This window comes from Enoplosus armatus, chromosome 7, assembly GCF_043641665.1.
Source record: "Enoplosus armatus isolate fEnoArm2 chromosome 7, fEnoArm2.hap1, whole genome shotgun sequence".
NCBI lineage: Eukaryota > Metazoa > Chordata > Actinopteri > Centrarchiformes > Enoplosidae > Enoplosus > Enoplosus armatus.
Window position 1 is genome coordinate 18,460,694 of NC_092186.1, and position 17,956 is coordinate 18,478,649.

Consider the following 17,956-nt stretch of genomic DNA (forward strand, 5'->3'; position numbering starts at 1 on the left):
GAAAGATTAGAAGGACGGTAGGAATCAGATGCAGGAAATCTAACTACTAATTCCATGCAAAGTTGAATTACATATAGAATTTGACATATTTTTGGACAAGTAACAATAAATTGTTGATGTATTTGAGGTGACTGAGTGGAAGCAAAGGAACTAAATTAATCACATTGTTATTACATTACAACTGATTTGAATGGTTCAATTAATTGTTATTTTTATATTATTATATAGCATTATGTTTTACAGCCATCAGATGAAAGTGACATTTGTCGTACTTGGGGCTCTAGACATGGAAGGTGGCTTTAACTGTTTAAGTAAAAAAGGAGAAGAAAAAATTCTACTCTGCCACTATCAATTTCTCACTAAGGAGCAGATTATGAAAATGACCTCATATGGGAGGAAACATAAGGGCATCTACTGCCACAGGTTGAATCACCAGGACAATCAAACCAGTAAGTGCTTATCATTGTAAAAGCATCTCAAAGACACTAATCTTTCAATTTAGTCTCCTGGCCAACTCGTTGCTGCGACAAAGGATCCATTTATCTGAACTTTCTAGTCAGTAATAAACCAATCAGCCAGACCCTAACCCCTCTTCTGCTTGCCCCTCACTCTCCATCTCCTTGCCTCTTCATCTCTTCCTTTTTTACTCCTTTTTACTCTACCCCAGTGTCTTATATTGGCTGTGGCCAGATGTCTAAGGTGGCCAGGGTCGCTCTACTCGAGCAGGAATTATATGAAATTGATGGCCAAAGTTCAGGAGCCAGCCACCCCTGGCTGGAGGCAAGCTCCTTCCACTTATCCCGCTCCATCAGCACCACCTCTTTTCTCTCTCCCTCTTTCTCCTTCATCTTTCTTGCTACCACTCAGCTTGTGTCCCCCTTCTTCATCCTCCAATCACACATGATTACTGCATTACAGGTTCAGAGGATCAAAGGATTCAGAGGCCATAAACTCTCATCTGAGTGAATTTCCTCTGGAGGGAACTTTTTCAACAAGAGAGAAAGACAGGGTGAGAAAGATGGAAGGCAGGCAGGAGTCTGGCAGGCATACCAATGCCAATATGGAGGTATGAAGTGGGGAAGAGGGAGGAAAAGGTGAAAATTGAGCAGGGAGATATTCCACGATTGGAAAGGAAGTCCCGGAGTCACTGAAGGACAGCAAAGGGTATATTTCTGAGGAAAAAACACAAAACTTCTTAAGTCACCAATAAGAGATCTGGGGCATGAGAGCTATCCACATGGTCAACATCCGCCTATTGATTTGTTGTTTGTGCCAAGCCTGCCCTCTACCATACACCGATAACACCAATAACAGCTAAACAATCCCAACACAGCAAAGAGTAGCACTTCATAAGCACCATCAGAGAACAAAACAAGAAATCTACTGCACATATAATCCTCCTCAAATGCAAGAGCCAAATAACAACCCCAAAAAGAAACAAAATAAAATGTTAGCTTTTGTGCACACAAAGGGAGAGCATACAGTTTACCATTTGCAAGAAAAAAAATGCTTGCACTGGCTAGCTGATAACAGGAGCCTCATGCTAAAATGGGTTCACTGTGAGCAGGTAACCTCCGCTGCTGGGTGTAGATCCTAACAGCGCTAAACAAATGTATTATTTACTGGTCGAGGGCTGCTTGGGAATGAGAATTGACTTGTTTGTCAGGGACAATCTAGAGATAAGCAGTTGGCAAAAACAACAGAGAGTACATAGCATTAGCTCAGTGTGGACTTCACCACAAGTCACAGTCGCATGAAGTACGTCGATAACAGTAACGGCTTCTTTCTTTTCACCCTTTTTTTCAGGCATTCATGTACGTGCCATTTTGCGGACACTTTCATCTGAACATTTTTAACAAAGCTGTCCTGGCTGGTAGACCAAAACATAAATTTGGGAGAGTATACAAGCACAACACATGCAGTCAAGATGCAAAAAGGCACTTCAATGAGGGAAAAGTTAACATTTCAGCAAAGTCTACGAAGACTCTGGATGCTTTTGACTGCTGTCCTAGTCTAGTAACCTCTACCTCTTTGCTTCTTCCTGCCACTCTTTTCTGCATTTTTCCTCCTATCTTTCTTGCTCACGTGGAAGAGGGCAAAGGTCACCTCAGAGGCAGGCGGACAGGAAGAGGAAGAACAGCCAGATCTGTTGCTGATACCGCCAAGCTTATTCTTCACTGTCTCATTACAGGGCGGCCACTGCCTGCCTGCCGGCTGGCTGGCTGGCTCTCTCTCTCTCTCTTTCTCTCTCTCAGTCTCCCTCTTTCTCCCACACACACACATGCACACAAACACATAGACACATATATACTTGGTATAAACACACCACAAACACTTGGTCACATACCGGCTGTCAAACATGCATACTTGCACACATATCAGGGAACTAGCTCTCTCTCTCTCTCACACACACACACACACACACACACACACACACACACACACACACACCTGCTCATGTTTCACTATGTGTCTTATTAATCTTTCATCCAGCCTGCCTGATGCCCTCGACTCACCTCTTCCTCTAAAATAAACACAATAAAATAAGCATTCAACCCTTAAACACCAAAACAGCACGACATTAGCACTACAAAGAGAAAAGACTGAGGAAAAACTGCCCACGAACACATCAATGCAAAAAAATAAATATGAATGTAAAAACTGAAAAACTTGCATCTGCAAAAAGTTTTAAGAGAGCATTTTTGTGTTTTTCTTTTCCTTTAACAGTAATACATTTGTGTGAAAATGTAAAATGCAGTTTTAAGAGGTTACAAAAACCCAAGGGGTCACGAATGCATCCCAGGGGAATATTTCACAAACCTAAATGTGTACTTGTGCTGGTGCTTGTAAGATACGTACAGGGAATACTGATGAAATGAATAGCAAGGAGGAGAAATGTTTTCTCTCCCCTTATCATCTCTCTTTTCTCAAACTGTTTCTTCCTCTCTGTCTTAGCCTGGGCTCAGACTTTTAAAATCCAAAACCAATTTTGAAATCGGACTGCGTCACACACACAAGTAGAAATCTCACATTTTCTCAACTCTGATTTCAAACATAGACACACTAAAAGCTGTGAAGATAAGAGCAGTTCATAACATAACCTAACGTAATGTGAGCCTAACCTTACTCAATCTTCTTCACCCCTTTTGTTCCCTTCTTCCTCCCTCCATCTTCGCCTTAGCATTGTTTGTTATAGCTGAGGTCGCATCCGAGCATTACAAGCAAAGTTTAATGCATTTTTCTCAGTACTCAGTACAGCAAAAGCCTTTTAATGCTCAGGTAAAATATATTTTTCTCTATAAATGACTCATTCGAGAAATTAGTCCAGAATGTAGGATGCTCTTCAGTTCTGTGACATATTGTGCATTAAGAGCATTTAGCCCAACCTGAAGAAATGTATCTCAATTTGTATTTTATTTTTCTGCAATTTGTTTAAAATCTATTTCATAAATGCTGTATCTCACACACACACACACACACACACTAGTGATTACACACATCACCCTCTGCTGCTGTCCACTCCAACAAGCTGCACTTTCAAGAGAAGAGGTCTACAACATAATGGCAGAGCTATTGTGTGACAGAGACAAAAAAAGGTAGATGGAGAAGAGAAATCAAAGGTGAAGGTAGGAATTAGAATGTCTTCAGGTCTGGAGCCACTATTGGTTGAAAGGTTGATTGGTCTCTGTCTCTTTAACTTTCACTCCAGTTCTCCTTCCCTCTTCCTGCCGCTAACTTTTTTCCCATCTCATCATTGTGCCTCTGTCTTTTTACCCGTTTCCACCAACAAATTATCCATAACAAGAAGCTTTCACCAGAGAAAGAAGTGGACAAGGAGTGGTGGGATGACTTTAGGAGGAGTTGGAGGTGAAACTAAAGAGAGAAAAAAAAAAAAAAAATATATATATATATATATATATATGTTAACAAAATCAGTGCAGTGGAAAACCAGTCTTGCAACTTGGCATACACAGAGAGAAAACAGGATGATTGGAAAGGTTTGGGAGAGAGTAAGAGAGTGATGAGAGACAGAGACGGGTACGTTTGATTGGTTCCACCTGGTTGGGAGTGGCAAAGGAAAATAAGCACGATGTAAGCGTGACTGTGTGTGCACACACGGCGGCAAATAAAGGTCATGGCTAGGTCTGGTATGTTGAAGCAACCACTCATATATAAGGCCAGGCCTGAGAACTGAACTGTGTGTATGCGTGTGTGTGAATCAGAGATGAGTTGCTGTTGCCTACTGGTTCAAATAGCCCAGAGCATACTTAAATGTTAGTTCACGAGAAAAACTGTAGCTCCATGGCTTCACCACTGAGGTTTAACTCAACCAACATTTCTGCCTCGAGAGCAGCTCTGCCTTACTGTGCTCTGAACGTTGGGTTTTCCAAACACTCAGATAGACATATCATATTTACAACTTCTTCAACATAAAAAAACTGAATATCAGACCAAATCTCATCAATCACAGTTTTTGCTCCTTGGGATGCCTCGGGGGGGGGGGGGGGGATCTATTTGCAACAGTAATCACAAGGCTAAAGACTGCAGCAGTCTAAAATACAAGCACACACAGCAGAATAACTCCCCATGATCTCCTCACAACAGCATGAGCTGACAGTATCCCAGTGGCAACTTTGCCTTCCTTTTGACACCCTAAAACACTTGCCTGAAAAAACAGGCAAACCTAAAAACAGAAAAAAAAAAACCCACAGCAGGCTGCAAGTTGTGTCAGATCTCAAGAGTGTGCTTCATATGCTTGTCGGTCCCTCTCCAAGGACTCCCAGAGGACTGTGTGCAAGTCTTAGTGGAGCCAGATGGCCCCCATCTTAGGTATTCAGCTGAGGCAGTGGAGCAACAGCCAAGGAGGTGTCACAGTCGATGCTAAACGCATTCCGCCATTGCCACCAACACACGCACCCATGCACGTACACACAAACACAGAGACAACAGAAGAGAAGGTGGGGTTGTGTCATTGTCACAGTACAGTATAAAAAAAGAATATGGACATGAGGTTTAAGTTTAGTCTGCCTGTCATGTCTTTTGTCTGAATAAATGTCTGTTATTACTACAAGTATTTGCATGTTTTAGAACGTCTATAACCTGTTAAATGTTTGTGTAGATGTAAGTTAGTGTATATTCAGTGTGTGTTGGGAGTGGTTGTGTGCATGCACATTGCCGGTATGTGTGTGCACCTTTGCTGTATGTGTGCATATCTCTACCAGTGCAGACAAGCATTGAAGTGTGTGTGTGCGTGTGGTGAACACTGTGCTACTGTTAATTTCCTTAAAAACTCCTAACAGAGCCCACATGCTGTCATGGTAGATGAGTTCGCACTAGGAGAGAAAAAGCTGGTGTACTGCACGCTTCAGAGTGTGCATATGTGTGCAGTGACTATACATATATTTAAATGGGTATGCATGTGCCTGTGTATGTGGACTGCTGCCACTTTGAGTGAAGAATGTTTATTGTTCTTACTCAAACTGTATTCATTGTTCATGTTCATTTATGTGTTCAGTGAGTTTCATGACCCTCTGTGAGCAGGTGCATTACACTGATGTATAAGCCATACATGTTGTGTGTTGTTATGTATGTTATTCTATTTATTTGTGGGAGCGTGTGTTCATGCAGCTGTATTTTCTTGCAAATGTGTGCCACAGCTTTCCGGCCAAGTCACCCATCGTGGCGACCCATTTTCTGCCTTTCCAGATCCCAGACCACAACCCCTCTGTTTACTGTGGATGTGTCCCTTGTGCCTTGTCCCATATCCCATAATCCTTTGCCCCTGTTCCAAGAACCCATGTTCGCCTATTGTCCTCCTCACCTGTTCTACATTGCCAATCGTCCGCAAAACACCCCCTGTTGTCTCCCTTCATCTTTGGCCAACTTTTCTCCATTTTTATCCCTATTTGTTCTTCTGGTTTGCTCCACTTCCACCTCTACTTGCATTCTCTCCCTACAATCACCCTCATTCTTTTTCTGACATTCTACCAATTTTCACTTCGTCCTGAACACCTTTCTCCATCCTCACATTTCTGCATTTCCTGTGAATTGGATTATATCTCTCTTCTCTCATATTTTCCATTTTTCTTGCTATATCTTTTCCTGTCTCCTTCGTAACACTGATGGGTTAATGCAGGGGGGCCCAACCTCATTAAAGATGGAAAACAGAGAATGTACTGCTCTCCTCCTCTACTGCTCATCTTGCACCTTCATCCCCTATCATCACACTCTCATCCCTCCTTCAGTGCTGGGTCTTGCCTGGGCAGGAGAGCTGCTGTCTTCTGCTGGTCTCTAGAGGAAAGCTTGGCGACTAGAATTCCAATAGCTTTTCATTTTCCTTCTGTTCCTGTGGATTGCCCTGGGTTTGCCCTGTGCTCTTTCACACAACTGCACACACCGAAGTGCACATGCTTGGGCTTGTAGATTAGAATTTGGTGTTTCTTGTTCTCAATGTCTTGTTTTCAATATGTCTGTACGTTCACTGTTTCTTTGTAAAGGACTTTCCTGACTTGATTTTCACAGCACTCCATAAATAAATAGGGTTCTGGCGATGCATAACATATGTGGTCTTTGACATGAAACGAATGTTGTGTGTGCAGGTTGGATGTTTGATTCCTATTGGGTCGGATAATCCTATAAAAATGCCACACACAAAGTTCTACAAGGCATTTTGGATTCAAGTGTCCAGGAAATGGCAGGTACTACCCTATAAATTGAGTGCCTCAGCTGAGCAGCCATTGTGTGTCCATCAGTAACTGTTACATGCTAACTCAATGTACATCACTCCGGGTAATGGAGATAAATTGTCACGAATGTGAACATACATGTAAGTGTAGGTATCAAGTTTTGAAGGGCACCTGAGGTACTCACACACCCCTAGCACCCAACAACATGCTTCCAGGGTGGGGGGTTTGTTGCTAACAATAACTAATCCAGGATTCTGGGCCAGGCTTCCAATCCCTGGTCCAAACCCCCCCCTCCCACCCGCCTCACTGCCTGTGGATTTGACAGCCAGGAAGGCCTAGCTTGCATGCTGCCAGCCAGCCAGCAATAGCTCAGCTTCATCCAGCCCTGGAAACATGGCAGATGGCGGCAGGAGAGAACAGAAGAGAAGACATTGGGTGTGTGTGTCTATGTAAGTGAGGCAGACAGAGACAGGTAGAATGAGAGAAGAAAGCGGGAGGGTGTGACCACATGCTTGCTTGCCTATGATACAGTCCTCAATGACCTCTAAGCTAGAGCTAAACAAATATATAAATATAACAAATATGCTATAATACCTTTGCTGACACTAAACTAGCACCTATAGGAGCCAATCAATAACGGTCCACAAGGTTCAGCTATCACTGACTTCATCTACACATCTCGTATTATTTTGTTATTTTACACCTGTTGATGTGTGAGTATGTGTCTGTGTGCGTCTCCAGACACATCTGTCGGCCGCTGTGCCCTGAAAGTGTGTGGGTGACCAATCAATCTTTTTCCATCAGGGATCCTATGGGTTTTCATCACGAGTGAATAGAGGACCAGCTCTTACATGAATAGACAGTTGATTAGTTCCATCAAATTGATGGATCCTTGATAAACAGCCTTCAAACTGTCCATCTGTTGTAAGTGAACAAGAGTCTATTTCAGGCGTTGACGTGTGCCTCCACATTTTCAAATACTGCATATTCATTTGGCTTCCCTGGTGGTGTTTCATGTAACACTACTGATTTATCTTATGTAGCTGTCACTAAATTAAATCTTTTACAGCACACAGGAAGATATTCTTTGTTTCCAATATGACAATACCTTTTAAGTCAAATCTTTATGAAATTTGGATCAAAGGGAGTATAATCATGTAAGATACAATACACAATCAATGTATGGTCACACACAAAGTAAAGTACAAATTTTACATTTTTACCAAAAAACATGATTCTAAAAGATTGTTTTATGAGGCAGCAAACACATATTTGTAAAAAGCCAGAACAACCCAGCTGAACAGCTTTTACAGCTCAAGCCAAAATGACTTACCAGACAAATAATAAAAGACTACCTACAGAAATTCCAAGCAAAAAGACTTCATGTACAGCCCTCTCACTGTCAAGTGCAGTACAAAAACTCCAAGGCAAGATGTCATCATAAAAAACCTGAGGAGCTCACAGATGTCCTCTTTAATGATTTATTTTGTAGTTATACCTCTGCACACTGTTTCACAATGCAGGACTCACCTCGGATGATGGACAGCTTGGCATTGACAGTGATCTCGCCCTCGTTGTTCTCGGCAACACATTCATAGATGTTCTCATCACGTGGCGCTCGGAGAGGCTGGATTCTGAGTACGGCACCGGCACCCTCGTCAAACTCAATGGTCTGTAGAATTTAGGGTAAATTATAGGGTTTGGTTAGTGTGTGTAGGATGTGGGAGCAATAGTACCTGTTTTGAACTTGAGAATTACCATAGAGCACCAGAACAATCAATTTTCTTGGAGATCCAAGGATGAGTTTGGTGTCAGCACTCTTGATTGTTTCATACATAATTAATTAATGTATTTATTTATATAGCGCCAAATCACAACAAAAGTCATCTTAAGAATTCAGTTTCTCAATTGATTCTAAACACGACTCAAAACCAAAGACATATGGAAGTGAGTTACAACAAGATATCCTTGATTGGAAATGTACCATGTGCCTATACTTTAATAGCCTTTGGTCCTCGTAAATACAGAATCATAAAAGGTAACACACTTTCTCTCTACACACACAAGCATAACTCCAGCCGCATATCTTTGTGTGCGATGTGCTTGCTTTTCCGTGTTTTCATCTCGTTGTTTTTATCTGTAATTATGCCCTTTGTTCTCTGCAAAGACCTTTGTTTTGAACCTTGTTGAAAGCGCGTCTTAAAAACAAAATCAGACTACACTCAGAACGCAACATGTACCGAGAATACTGAGTAGAAGAAAGCTGCTGTTACAATAACAAAGACACTTATGATTACATTTGAGAAGCGCTTTATAAACATTAACGCCCTTTATGTTTGAATTATCAAGACATTTTTTTATGTGTCAAGATCAGAAATGATGAAGGCTACTCACAGTGACCACATAATGTATTACCTATTAATTGCACAACATAACAGAAAGTGTTGTTTTTGTCAAAGCTGTTGAGTTTTCAGACGCGCCTATCCTTCAAGTATAACAAAAACATGACAAAGGGCAGTGTTAGTATGACTAAGAAAACACAAGTCTACAGAGTATTTAGACTAATTATATGGCTTAACTGCCAATTTCCCGAATCAGTCCTCACTTTTACCTAATTGGACATCAGCATCATGATGTTTTAAACGTTAAGAACAACGCAGCATGTCTGAAACAGCCTGGACTTGCCAATAACCTTTAATTTAGCCACTAAATCAAAATCCATTTTTAGTGTCAGTAGAACTGCTTTAATAGCGACCTTTTAAATGTGTCTTTATTTCAAAAGGTGATGCCAGTGGGTGCAGTTGACAGAAGGGCAGTTTTGACAGAGTAGTTACATAAAGTTGCCAGTGGCCAACGTCTGAAAAGCCACAGGTTCGATCTCCCTGAACACCACATATAAAGCCATGTATCCTGCAGCAAGAACCTCAAGACTTAAGTTAATGACTAGAATTTAAATGGTGGCTTTTCTGAACCAATTACCCCTCGCTTTTAATGTGGTCAGTCATTGCCTAAACTAATCTCTTTTGCTCTAATTTTGGATGGATGAAGTGTTAGAGAAGATGGCCAGCCTGCCTGTCAGTCTCACAGCAAACCTACTCTTCCAATATCTATTTTCCCTCAGACGAGCTTACACCATCTCAACGAAGGGTTCACTGCTGAGATCTTTGAGCAAAGCATGACTTTGAGATATAAGTACAAGTCTTCAGCAGCCCTGCTGCTCCACTGCTGCACATCTCAGGGCTGAGCCGCTAATTAGGCTAAGAACACTGCAGAGCACGGCATCATGATCAATATCAAAGCAGCTGTCTAGAGGGTAAAACAGAAAAAAAATCATAACTACTTCAAAAAACCCTTTACAGATTTTTTATTTCATGCTAAACGGAGGAAGAGAAGCGTCCGTTCTAGCGGGCTCCTTCACGCCCTTGGCTTTGTTTCCCACTTAGCATGCAGAAGAAGAGAACGTACAAACACAACTTGTCTTTTTATTTTATCCTCCGTTGAGATGCTGCTTCTCCCCCTGTTGATGTTGTTATCATTTTTTGCTTTTTAGCCCCCTCCCCTGTGGTTGTCTTCATGCTGCAGCATGTGCATGTCAATCTCTGTGTACTGCCGTCGTTGTTAACGAAAGCAACTTTTTAATTAAGAGACACTGAGCATCAATCAAGACTTTTAGAGATGCCATCTGGGACGCCTGCCGAGAACTGAACAACAAACATCATGAATAACGCACAGACAGACACATTCACACAGACAGGGCTGTATGCAAAGAAACCTTGGCACTGGAAACAAGAATGTGACAACGGCAGAGTCAGTCGAGTGCAAAGAGGACAGAGCGGGAGAATGTGTGGGCTCTTCATTGCATTACTGGGTGACTGTAGCTAATGGTGGACCTGCACATTGCTCAGAGGTTAGAGAAGCCAGTCCATGAAAAGATTGGTAGTTGTTGTCTAGAATTATTTGTGAAAACTGAGTGAAGAAAGTTAACGAAAACACCCTTTTCAAACAGACTGTGTATAGAAGACTGTGCTTGTAATGTGATAAGAGTGGAATGTGGGGACTAATATCATTTGAGCTTCATGCTTTAACTGACTTTGCTTGATTGTATGATAAGTGTGTTAATAGTAGCTCAGGACCATAAAATGGTCTATATGGCTGAATGTAAACCGTAAACGTCACAACAGATAAAATGACTGTAGTCTATTAGTCTTATACTCTGGTGTAGTGTTGCAAGACATTACAGTGACATGGTACAGGACAGTCGCACTAAAGCTGCCCTCCTCACCTGTGGAGTGCAGCAGTGAGCACCAGGGCCCACTGACTCACCTCTATACGCTGCGAGTTGACCTTCTTGCCTTTCTTGTTCCAGCTAACCCTTGGCTTGGGGTCGCCCGTCGCCTGGCACACAAAGGAGACCACGCCCCCTGAGACGCCAATCTGGTCGACAGGAACTTTAGTGAACCGTGGTGGTGCTAAGGAGTGAGGAAGACGAGGGAGGACAGACAGGGCGAGAGAGAAAGAGAGAAAGACATTAGCACAGTGTAGCTCAGTTCCTTACGAGGTAGCATTAAATAAGTGTGATTACATTTCTGAAAGGACAGACTACCAAATACCTATTTGAGCACATGTATCCACACACAAACCCACACTAGCCTCTTCTTGCAAGCCCTTCTGTATCTTACTCTCACTTTGTGCCACACACACTGTTCTTTAGCAGAAAGTCTTGGATAGGTAAGGGAGGTGGCCAGAGTTTTGGAGAAACACAAAATACATAGCTAGAAAGACAGACATGATAGATAGACAAGCAAACAGACAGATAGCTCACCATCTATCCATAGTGACCTATCTACATAAAAGCAACCGGTTCAATGACCAAATCCCAAGTGTCCCACAGTTTGCCCACTGACCCTGCTGCTTTGTTGTGACAGGGCAGCCTCTTTATCCACTGGGCCATGTCGTCATTCTGAATCACCCCCTGCAGTACACACTTGGGTTGAATTAAAGCACCGTGCCGTTCCTCATCTAGTATCCTAATGTCTGCGCTGTGTAGTTCTGTGTGTAGCTCATGGCGCTGTGAATATATATGTTGATGGTGTGCCAAGGTGCTGATGATTAGTAGCTCAAAATTATAACTCCATGGGGAAATGGTGTCTGGATACTACCAGTACAGTTGCAAACCCTCAGAAAAGGACATTAAGAGGATGAGGCAGTAAGATTGTTGTTGTTTTTTGTTTTAACTTGACATTGTGTTAAAGTGTTCAAAGCCAAAATCAGTGGTTCAATTCTCCCTTGGACCACACATACAACATTTTTTTGCACTCATAGCTTTTGGTTCTGGGATTTTTCGCTTATGCCTTGGTTAGCAGTAGGTTCAACACAACAAGCCTCATAAAGAGAGAGAGAGAGAGAGAGAGAGAGAGAGAGAGAGAGAGAGAGAGAGAAAACAGAGTCCTGGGGAACTCGTTAAATCTGAATCATACAGATATGTGGGGATGATCAAACGGCCAGCGCATAACGTCAAATTAATAATTAAGGGACCATGGGCCGACACCAGTCTCCAGGCACTGCTAAACACATATGAAGGAGAGTTCCTGCATTCATTATCAGGCAAAGAGAGACAGAGAGTGGGAATTTTAAAGAGAACAAGGCAAGGAGAAACAGTGTAGGACAAGAGAAAGTAAAAGAAGATGGGTGAGTGTACTGCTTCAGGAAAGAGGAGGCACCGCATGTAAAGTTCATCTCACCGCCCCCAACTAACAATCCAAATATTTCTGATGCAAATATTACACCAAGACACACAAACTGGCTTGACTAGTGGTTGGTGGCTGGTTAATCTCAAAAGCATTTCTCACAATTTCTCCATCCAGTTGGATTTTTTCAAGTAGAACAAGCTCACTAAAGGATGAGTGGTTACACACATCATAACAAAAACCACAATGTGTTCCTGCCTTGCTTATGAGTGTGTGCCAGAGACACACTTAACCTTGATGTTACAAGATTAGATGTCTGTGAATGCAAGATTATTGCTGAAAGCAAGCATATGTGCTCATTATGCTGTCCATGGTCAATGAAGACAAAAAATGCTCTCAACTAAAAACTACTGCTGTAATATCATGGTTCCTTTTTGTCAGACTACAGTTAGCTGCCAGAGTTGCTCACCTGCAGATGAGCAGAACTACTCTTTTCTCTCTCGTCTCCTTTTTTGCCCTTTTTTTCTTGGGTAATTTGGGGTCTATGTAGTTCAAGGGGTAGAACGTGACACTAACCACACTGCGTGGATTAAAGGTGTAATTCCCACTGTGCGCACAGTATTGTAAGACATTTGAATTAAAGTGCCAACTTCATGGCATATGTGAATGAAATTGTTATATGATAAAACATCACTCTTGCAGACTGTGAGTGTTGGACATTGACAGACAACATGCTGAGCTATTGCACATGTAAATATAAACCCTTTCTTATGGAAAAAAAAAAAAGTACATGTGTTATGTCACAACATCGATCATATTCACGCAACTTTAGGTCTGCTCAACATCCTCGACCCCCCCCTGCAGTGGCTCTATAGGTGTTCTCCACCTGTTGCATATTGGTTTTAAAATGCATCATTAGGATGTGCATGATCAACAAATCTTGACCTTCAAATAAAATTATACATGTAAAAAATGTCGCACCAAATCAAATCACTATATATTTCACAGGAGTATATAATATAAAGATTGTGCGATGATATGAGCACTGCAGCTTTTCTCTAGCTTCAAGGAGACCTACTTTATTTGTCTGGTGCATACAATGATCCCTTTTGGCATTTTACACTCTCCATTTCCATTCTGAAACTACACAACACAGCTTTACACAACGCAGCTCCTCTGCATTTGACCTCCCCTTACAATGTGCCCTCTGTCAAGACAGAAGAGGGATTTACACAGAGCAGGCCTGTGGCAGTATTTCTGCTGAAGGCCAGCGCTCTTTGATTAGTTTTCCCCTGCACCATTTGACATTTCCACCCAGTCGCCTTCTCCATGTCCTTCTCTCTTGTTTCATAGGATGAGAGAGATGTACAATAAACTCTCCTGCCCGCATGTCAGTCTGAATTTAGCTCCTGACAGATTCAGGATTTTCTCATAATGTATATAGTTTTCAACATTACCTCAGGAGGGATTAATGGAAGCTAGGGAGCTAGCTTGAAAAAGTGCAGGAGGAGGTGGCGAGGTAAAGAGAAAGCTGGAGGGGAGGAGGAGAGGAGAAGAGGTGGCAGGAGGTCCAGGGACTAGAAGAGATGATGTGAAGAGGGAGGGCAGGACAGCAAGTGCTGAATAATTTTAACTAATAAAAAAACTTTTCTCCCTTGCTCTCCTTTTTTATTATTTGCAGATTTTGCATTTTGAAAATGATGGCTGTAAACTAATACCCTCCGCTGTCTGTTGTGTGTCCTGCACTGTCCCCTTGAACTGTATATGGCGTCCTGTTATCTCTGTGCCATATGTTCAGATATTGATGACACTGTACACCGTGCACTGATCACATACAGTGTGAGCAACACAAGTCTGATTTTTACCAAAATCTACACTGACACTCTTGTCTAAAGCAACATTCAATAACCATGAAAGGAAGAGTATGCAAGCCTTTGAACATTTTCAGAATGACATATCCTTTTGAAAAAGGAGAAAACCTCCTAGTCTGGAGGGAAGATGGTTAAGTAAAATACAATTAGTACAGAAAATGTCTAACATGGCCACCAACCAAGCTGTGAGGCAGCACAGTGCTAGAACCCAGGTGCTGGTCTGCTAAAGGAGAGACAGTAACAGGTTGTGTGTGAGAAATAATCTCCCTTTCATATAGGAGATGCGTCTTATGATGATGATGGCCTACTGAATGCGTCGTCAGCCCACATTTGACACATTCATATGCAACTGCTGTCATAGGTTAATCAGCGGCAGTCACTTTTCACACAGACGTCTGTCTAAAAGCAAATTTCCTTATAGACATTACTGCAAGCCATAGAATTACACATCATTCTATGAAGACAGACATAATAAATAAGAAGACATATAGACACGTTCTCAGGGTGGGTAAAGGGTAGAGACTGTGGCTGTGGGCACATGAATGTCTACTATAGTGCAATTACTACAGGTATGCATTATGTGAACTCTTATGAGCGTAATTAACCTTTTTTTTCAATTTTACTCGGCTGTGTGCCTTTGGGCATCTGCTGCCAGTTACTGTTGACTTTGAGCCTTTCTTTTTTTCAGAATTTGAACCTCGCCACGTAGCCAGTAATTGCAGGGTAGAAAAGGTTGAGTGGTGTCAGGGCTTAAACTGCTTAAAAAATTCCCAAAAATGAGTGGTGGCATAGACCACACTATAATATCAACAAATAAGTTTAGTCACAATGTTTCATGCATTGACTGTGTTTCGTTTCTACATAATGGACACAGGACATTACAATGTGCAGTATCCTTAAATATCAATGTATCTTAATCATATTATATGTCAGTCCCAGGGAAAATCACCTAAAACTAACTTGACCATCGAAAAGATATAGTATAGATAAAACTATACGTTTTATTCCAGTCCAGTGGTGTTTAGTGCTCATGTCCGAAAAATTTAAGTCAAGTCAGGTCCATTATATTTATGTAGCCCAATATCACATATTACAATTTGCCTCAAGGGGCTTTACAATCTGTACAGCAAACAACATCCTCTGTCCTTAGACCCACAATTTGAATTATAAAAAACTCCTCTTAAAAGGGAAAGAATGGAGGAAAGCTCAGGAAGGGCAACAGTGGAGGGATCCCTCTCCCAGAACGACAGACATGCAATAGATGTCAAGTTCAGAATAGATTCACAACAGAAAATCATAGTATATACAAATGATGACAAAACGTGGACTGTTAAACATGCCACGGTGCCACCTATTCCAAAAAATGTATGAACTGCTGTAAGGCACCTTGTACAAAAGTCTCAAACACCAAACGGTGTGCGTTTATGTTACCAGAGATGACATTGAAAGGACATTGCACCTGCAGTGGCCATGTGTCCCTTCCACCAAAGTCTCTCTCTATTCCACAAGCTTCCCTCTGACAGACTGAGGTACAGCACTGCCCAGATAAGCACACTAGACCAAGTCTTTATATGCCTGGCAGGGGGGGACATGGCCTGAGCTAAAATAGCCAGCAATGGGGGCCCGGCTATCTTCACAAGGCCCCGAGAATAGCACAGATCCACGCTAACACGACCGGCGAGCAGAAGGAAAAAAAAAAACTCACACTGTGCACACAGACGCTTGTTTAGCTAATACAGCAACCACCTGCTACTGGCCGCTACCTCTGTTGGACCTGATAAGACAGACTACACCAGCACTGTGATTATAAAGTGGTGGAGAGTGGGAGGTGGGCATGTGAATATGAGACAGCTCCATTTACAGTACTTTACTGTTGTCGTTTGGTAGGGGGGTGTAAGGGGAGGGTGGGGGACTGGCTTTATGACTAATAGAGTAATTGATGGAGAAAAGCTTCCTGGGTCATAAATAGGAGCCATTATCGGCTGAATTAGCAAAGTGGGAGACAAAATGACGCACAGCCATTCAGTGATTTGCAGAGAAAGGCAGAGAATTGGGAAAAGGGCACTTGTTATCCATCTTGCTACAAATAGGTATCTTTCATAGCACATTGAGACCTTTTGGTACTATTAGAGGTACTACTACAAGCAAACTAAGTCCACTTTCTCATGCCACTCATGTGGCAGTTTTCGAAGAGGGTGTAATCAGGGTGAGGATGCAGATGAGAATGACATCAATTTAAACTTTTTTTACCGCTGTACTTGCAGTTGCTCTGGATACGAGGAACAAGTTAAAAGCACATATTATATTATTCCGCATATTTTCATCCCACTCACTCCCACTTTATCTCAATAGACACTCTACAGCCTATATGTACTAACAGATATAATCTTGTGTCTTTTTTGGTATGTTTACAAAGTGGATGAGAGCAATATCAACGACTGCATGTTACTGATTTAAAGAAGTAGATTTACTGAAGCTAATCCTGACTCTGAGATTAAACTTAATTTTCGTATTAGCCAAACAGCAGACACATGACACACACATGGGCACTGTCAAGACTGACCGCTTGGGAAAAACGAAACAAACAATGACTAGAGAATGGAGCAATTTGGCATCCCAACATGTTTATAACTTTAACTTTCATCTTTTTCATGTTGTAGCCATGTAGACCTCTGAGGTGTAGAGAATTACTAGCTTCCAGTGTCCGTCTATCCAAAAGATGCTGCTAGAGCTGCCTGTCCATCCGTCCTGGACCTCACTTAATACCCTTCCAGCCTTGATCGGCACACACACACATAGGTATATGGATGGAGGGATGGACGGACGGACACATTGATAGATAAATCGAGCCAAATGTGCATTCAAGTGGATGTATTAAATGGCACACACAAAAACATACAAAACACACACACATACTCTCTCACACACACACCTCCAGGCCTAAACAACCAAGCCCCATCAATCAGGACCAATTCTCACAGGCTGACTAGGCAAGCGCCATCACTATGGAAACCAAGCCTAGGCTCTAAACCTGTCTTGCTTTGTCTTGTCTGGAGGTTTTCACACGTAATCATTGCTAACAAAGACCAGCAGACTGCTGCAAAAACTTGAACCAGGCATGCATGAGAGAAAAGAAAAAGGTTGGTTAGCCATTGGCTGAAAACAGTTTGCAAGTAAAGATGGACATCTTGGTGGGGCCAACTTAGAAGATGAAGAGGTGATGATTTTGATCTTCAACAAAAGGGCTGACATTTTTTTCAATGATTCAGTCAACAATGTGGAGTCTGATATGAGATCCTCTATCATATTTAACTAATTTTTGTACCATGCAATACTGTGCAATACTGTGATTGTGCTGGTGAGGTGTAAATGTCTGAAACTGTCTGAATATGTGCTTAAAATAAGCATGCATGCTCTGCCAGTCAGGATATGAAATTACTAAGCTGTAGCCATATTCCACAGGGCATGTTTGGGTCAGGTTCCATTCCTACGTGGCCCTTACCTTGGCTCAGCAAGCTTAAGGGTTAATGAAACAGTTGCTTTTCCAATTAAAATGTAAGGAAGAAAGGCTAATTGGGATTTGCTCTTGGGGCAGCTGGTGTGCCAAGCAGTTGTGGATGTAATGATTCACAAAGCGAGTTTGTGCTGCCTGGATTGTCAGCTCCCACAGCGGAAAATTGTCCATCTTGTGACCTCAAGAATCATATTCTCC

General features: G+C 42.0%; 1 protein-coding gene across 1 annotated transcript in view; it reads right to left on the bottom strand.

Moving 5' to 3' along the window:
- The window catches only part of ptprsa (protein tyrosine phosphatase receptor type Sa), a 127,451-nt gene that overhangs the window by 99,467 nt on the left and 10,028 nt on the right, over positions 1 to 17,956 (bottom strand). The window contains exons 3-4 of the mRNA XM_070908940.1: positions 11,010 to 11,155; positions 8,217 to 8,358 (exon numbers count right to left, since the gene is read on the bottom strand). Of these exons, the coding sequence (XP_070765041.1) occupies positions 8,217 to 8,358; positions 11,010 to 11,155 (288 nt within the window). The remainder of the gene's footprint in view (positions 1 to 8,216; positions 8,359 to 11,009; positions 11,156 to 17,956) is intronic.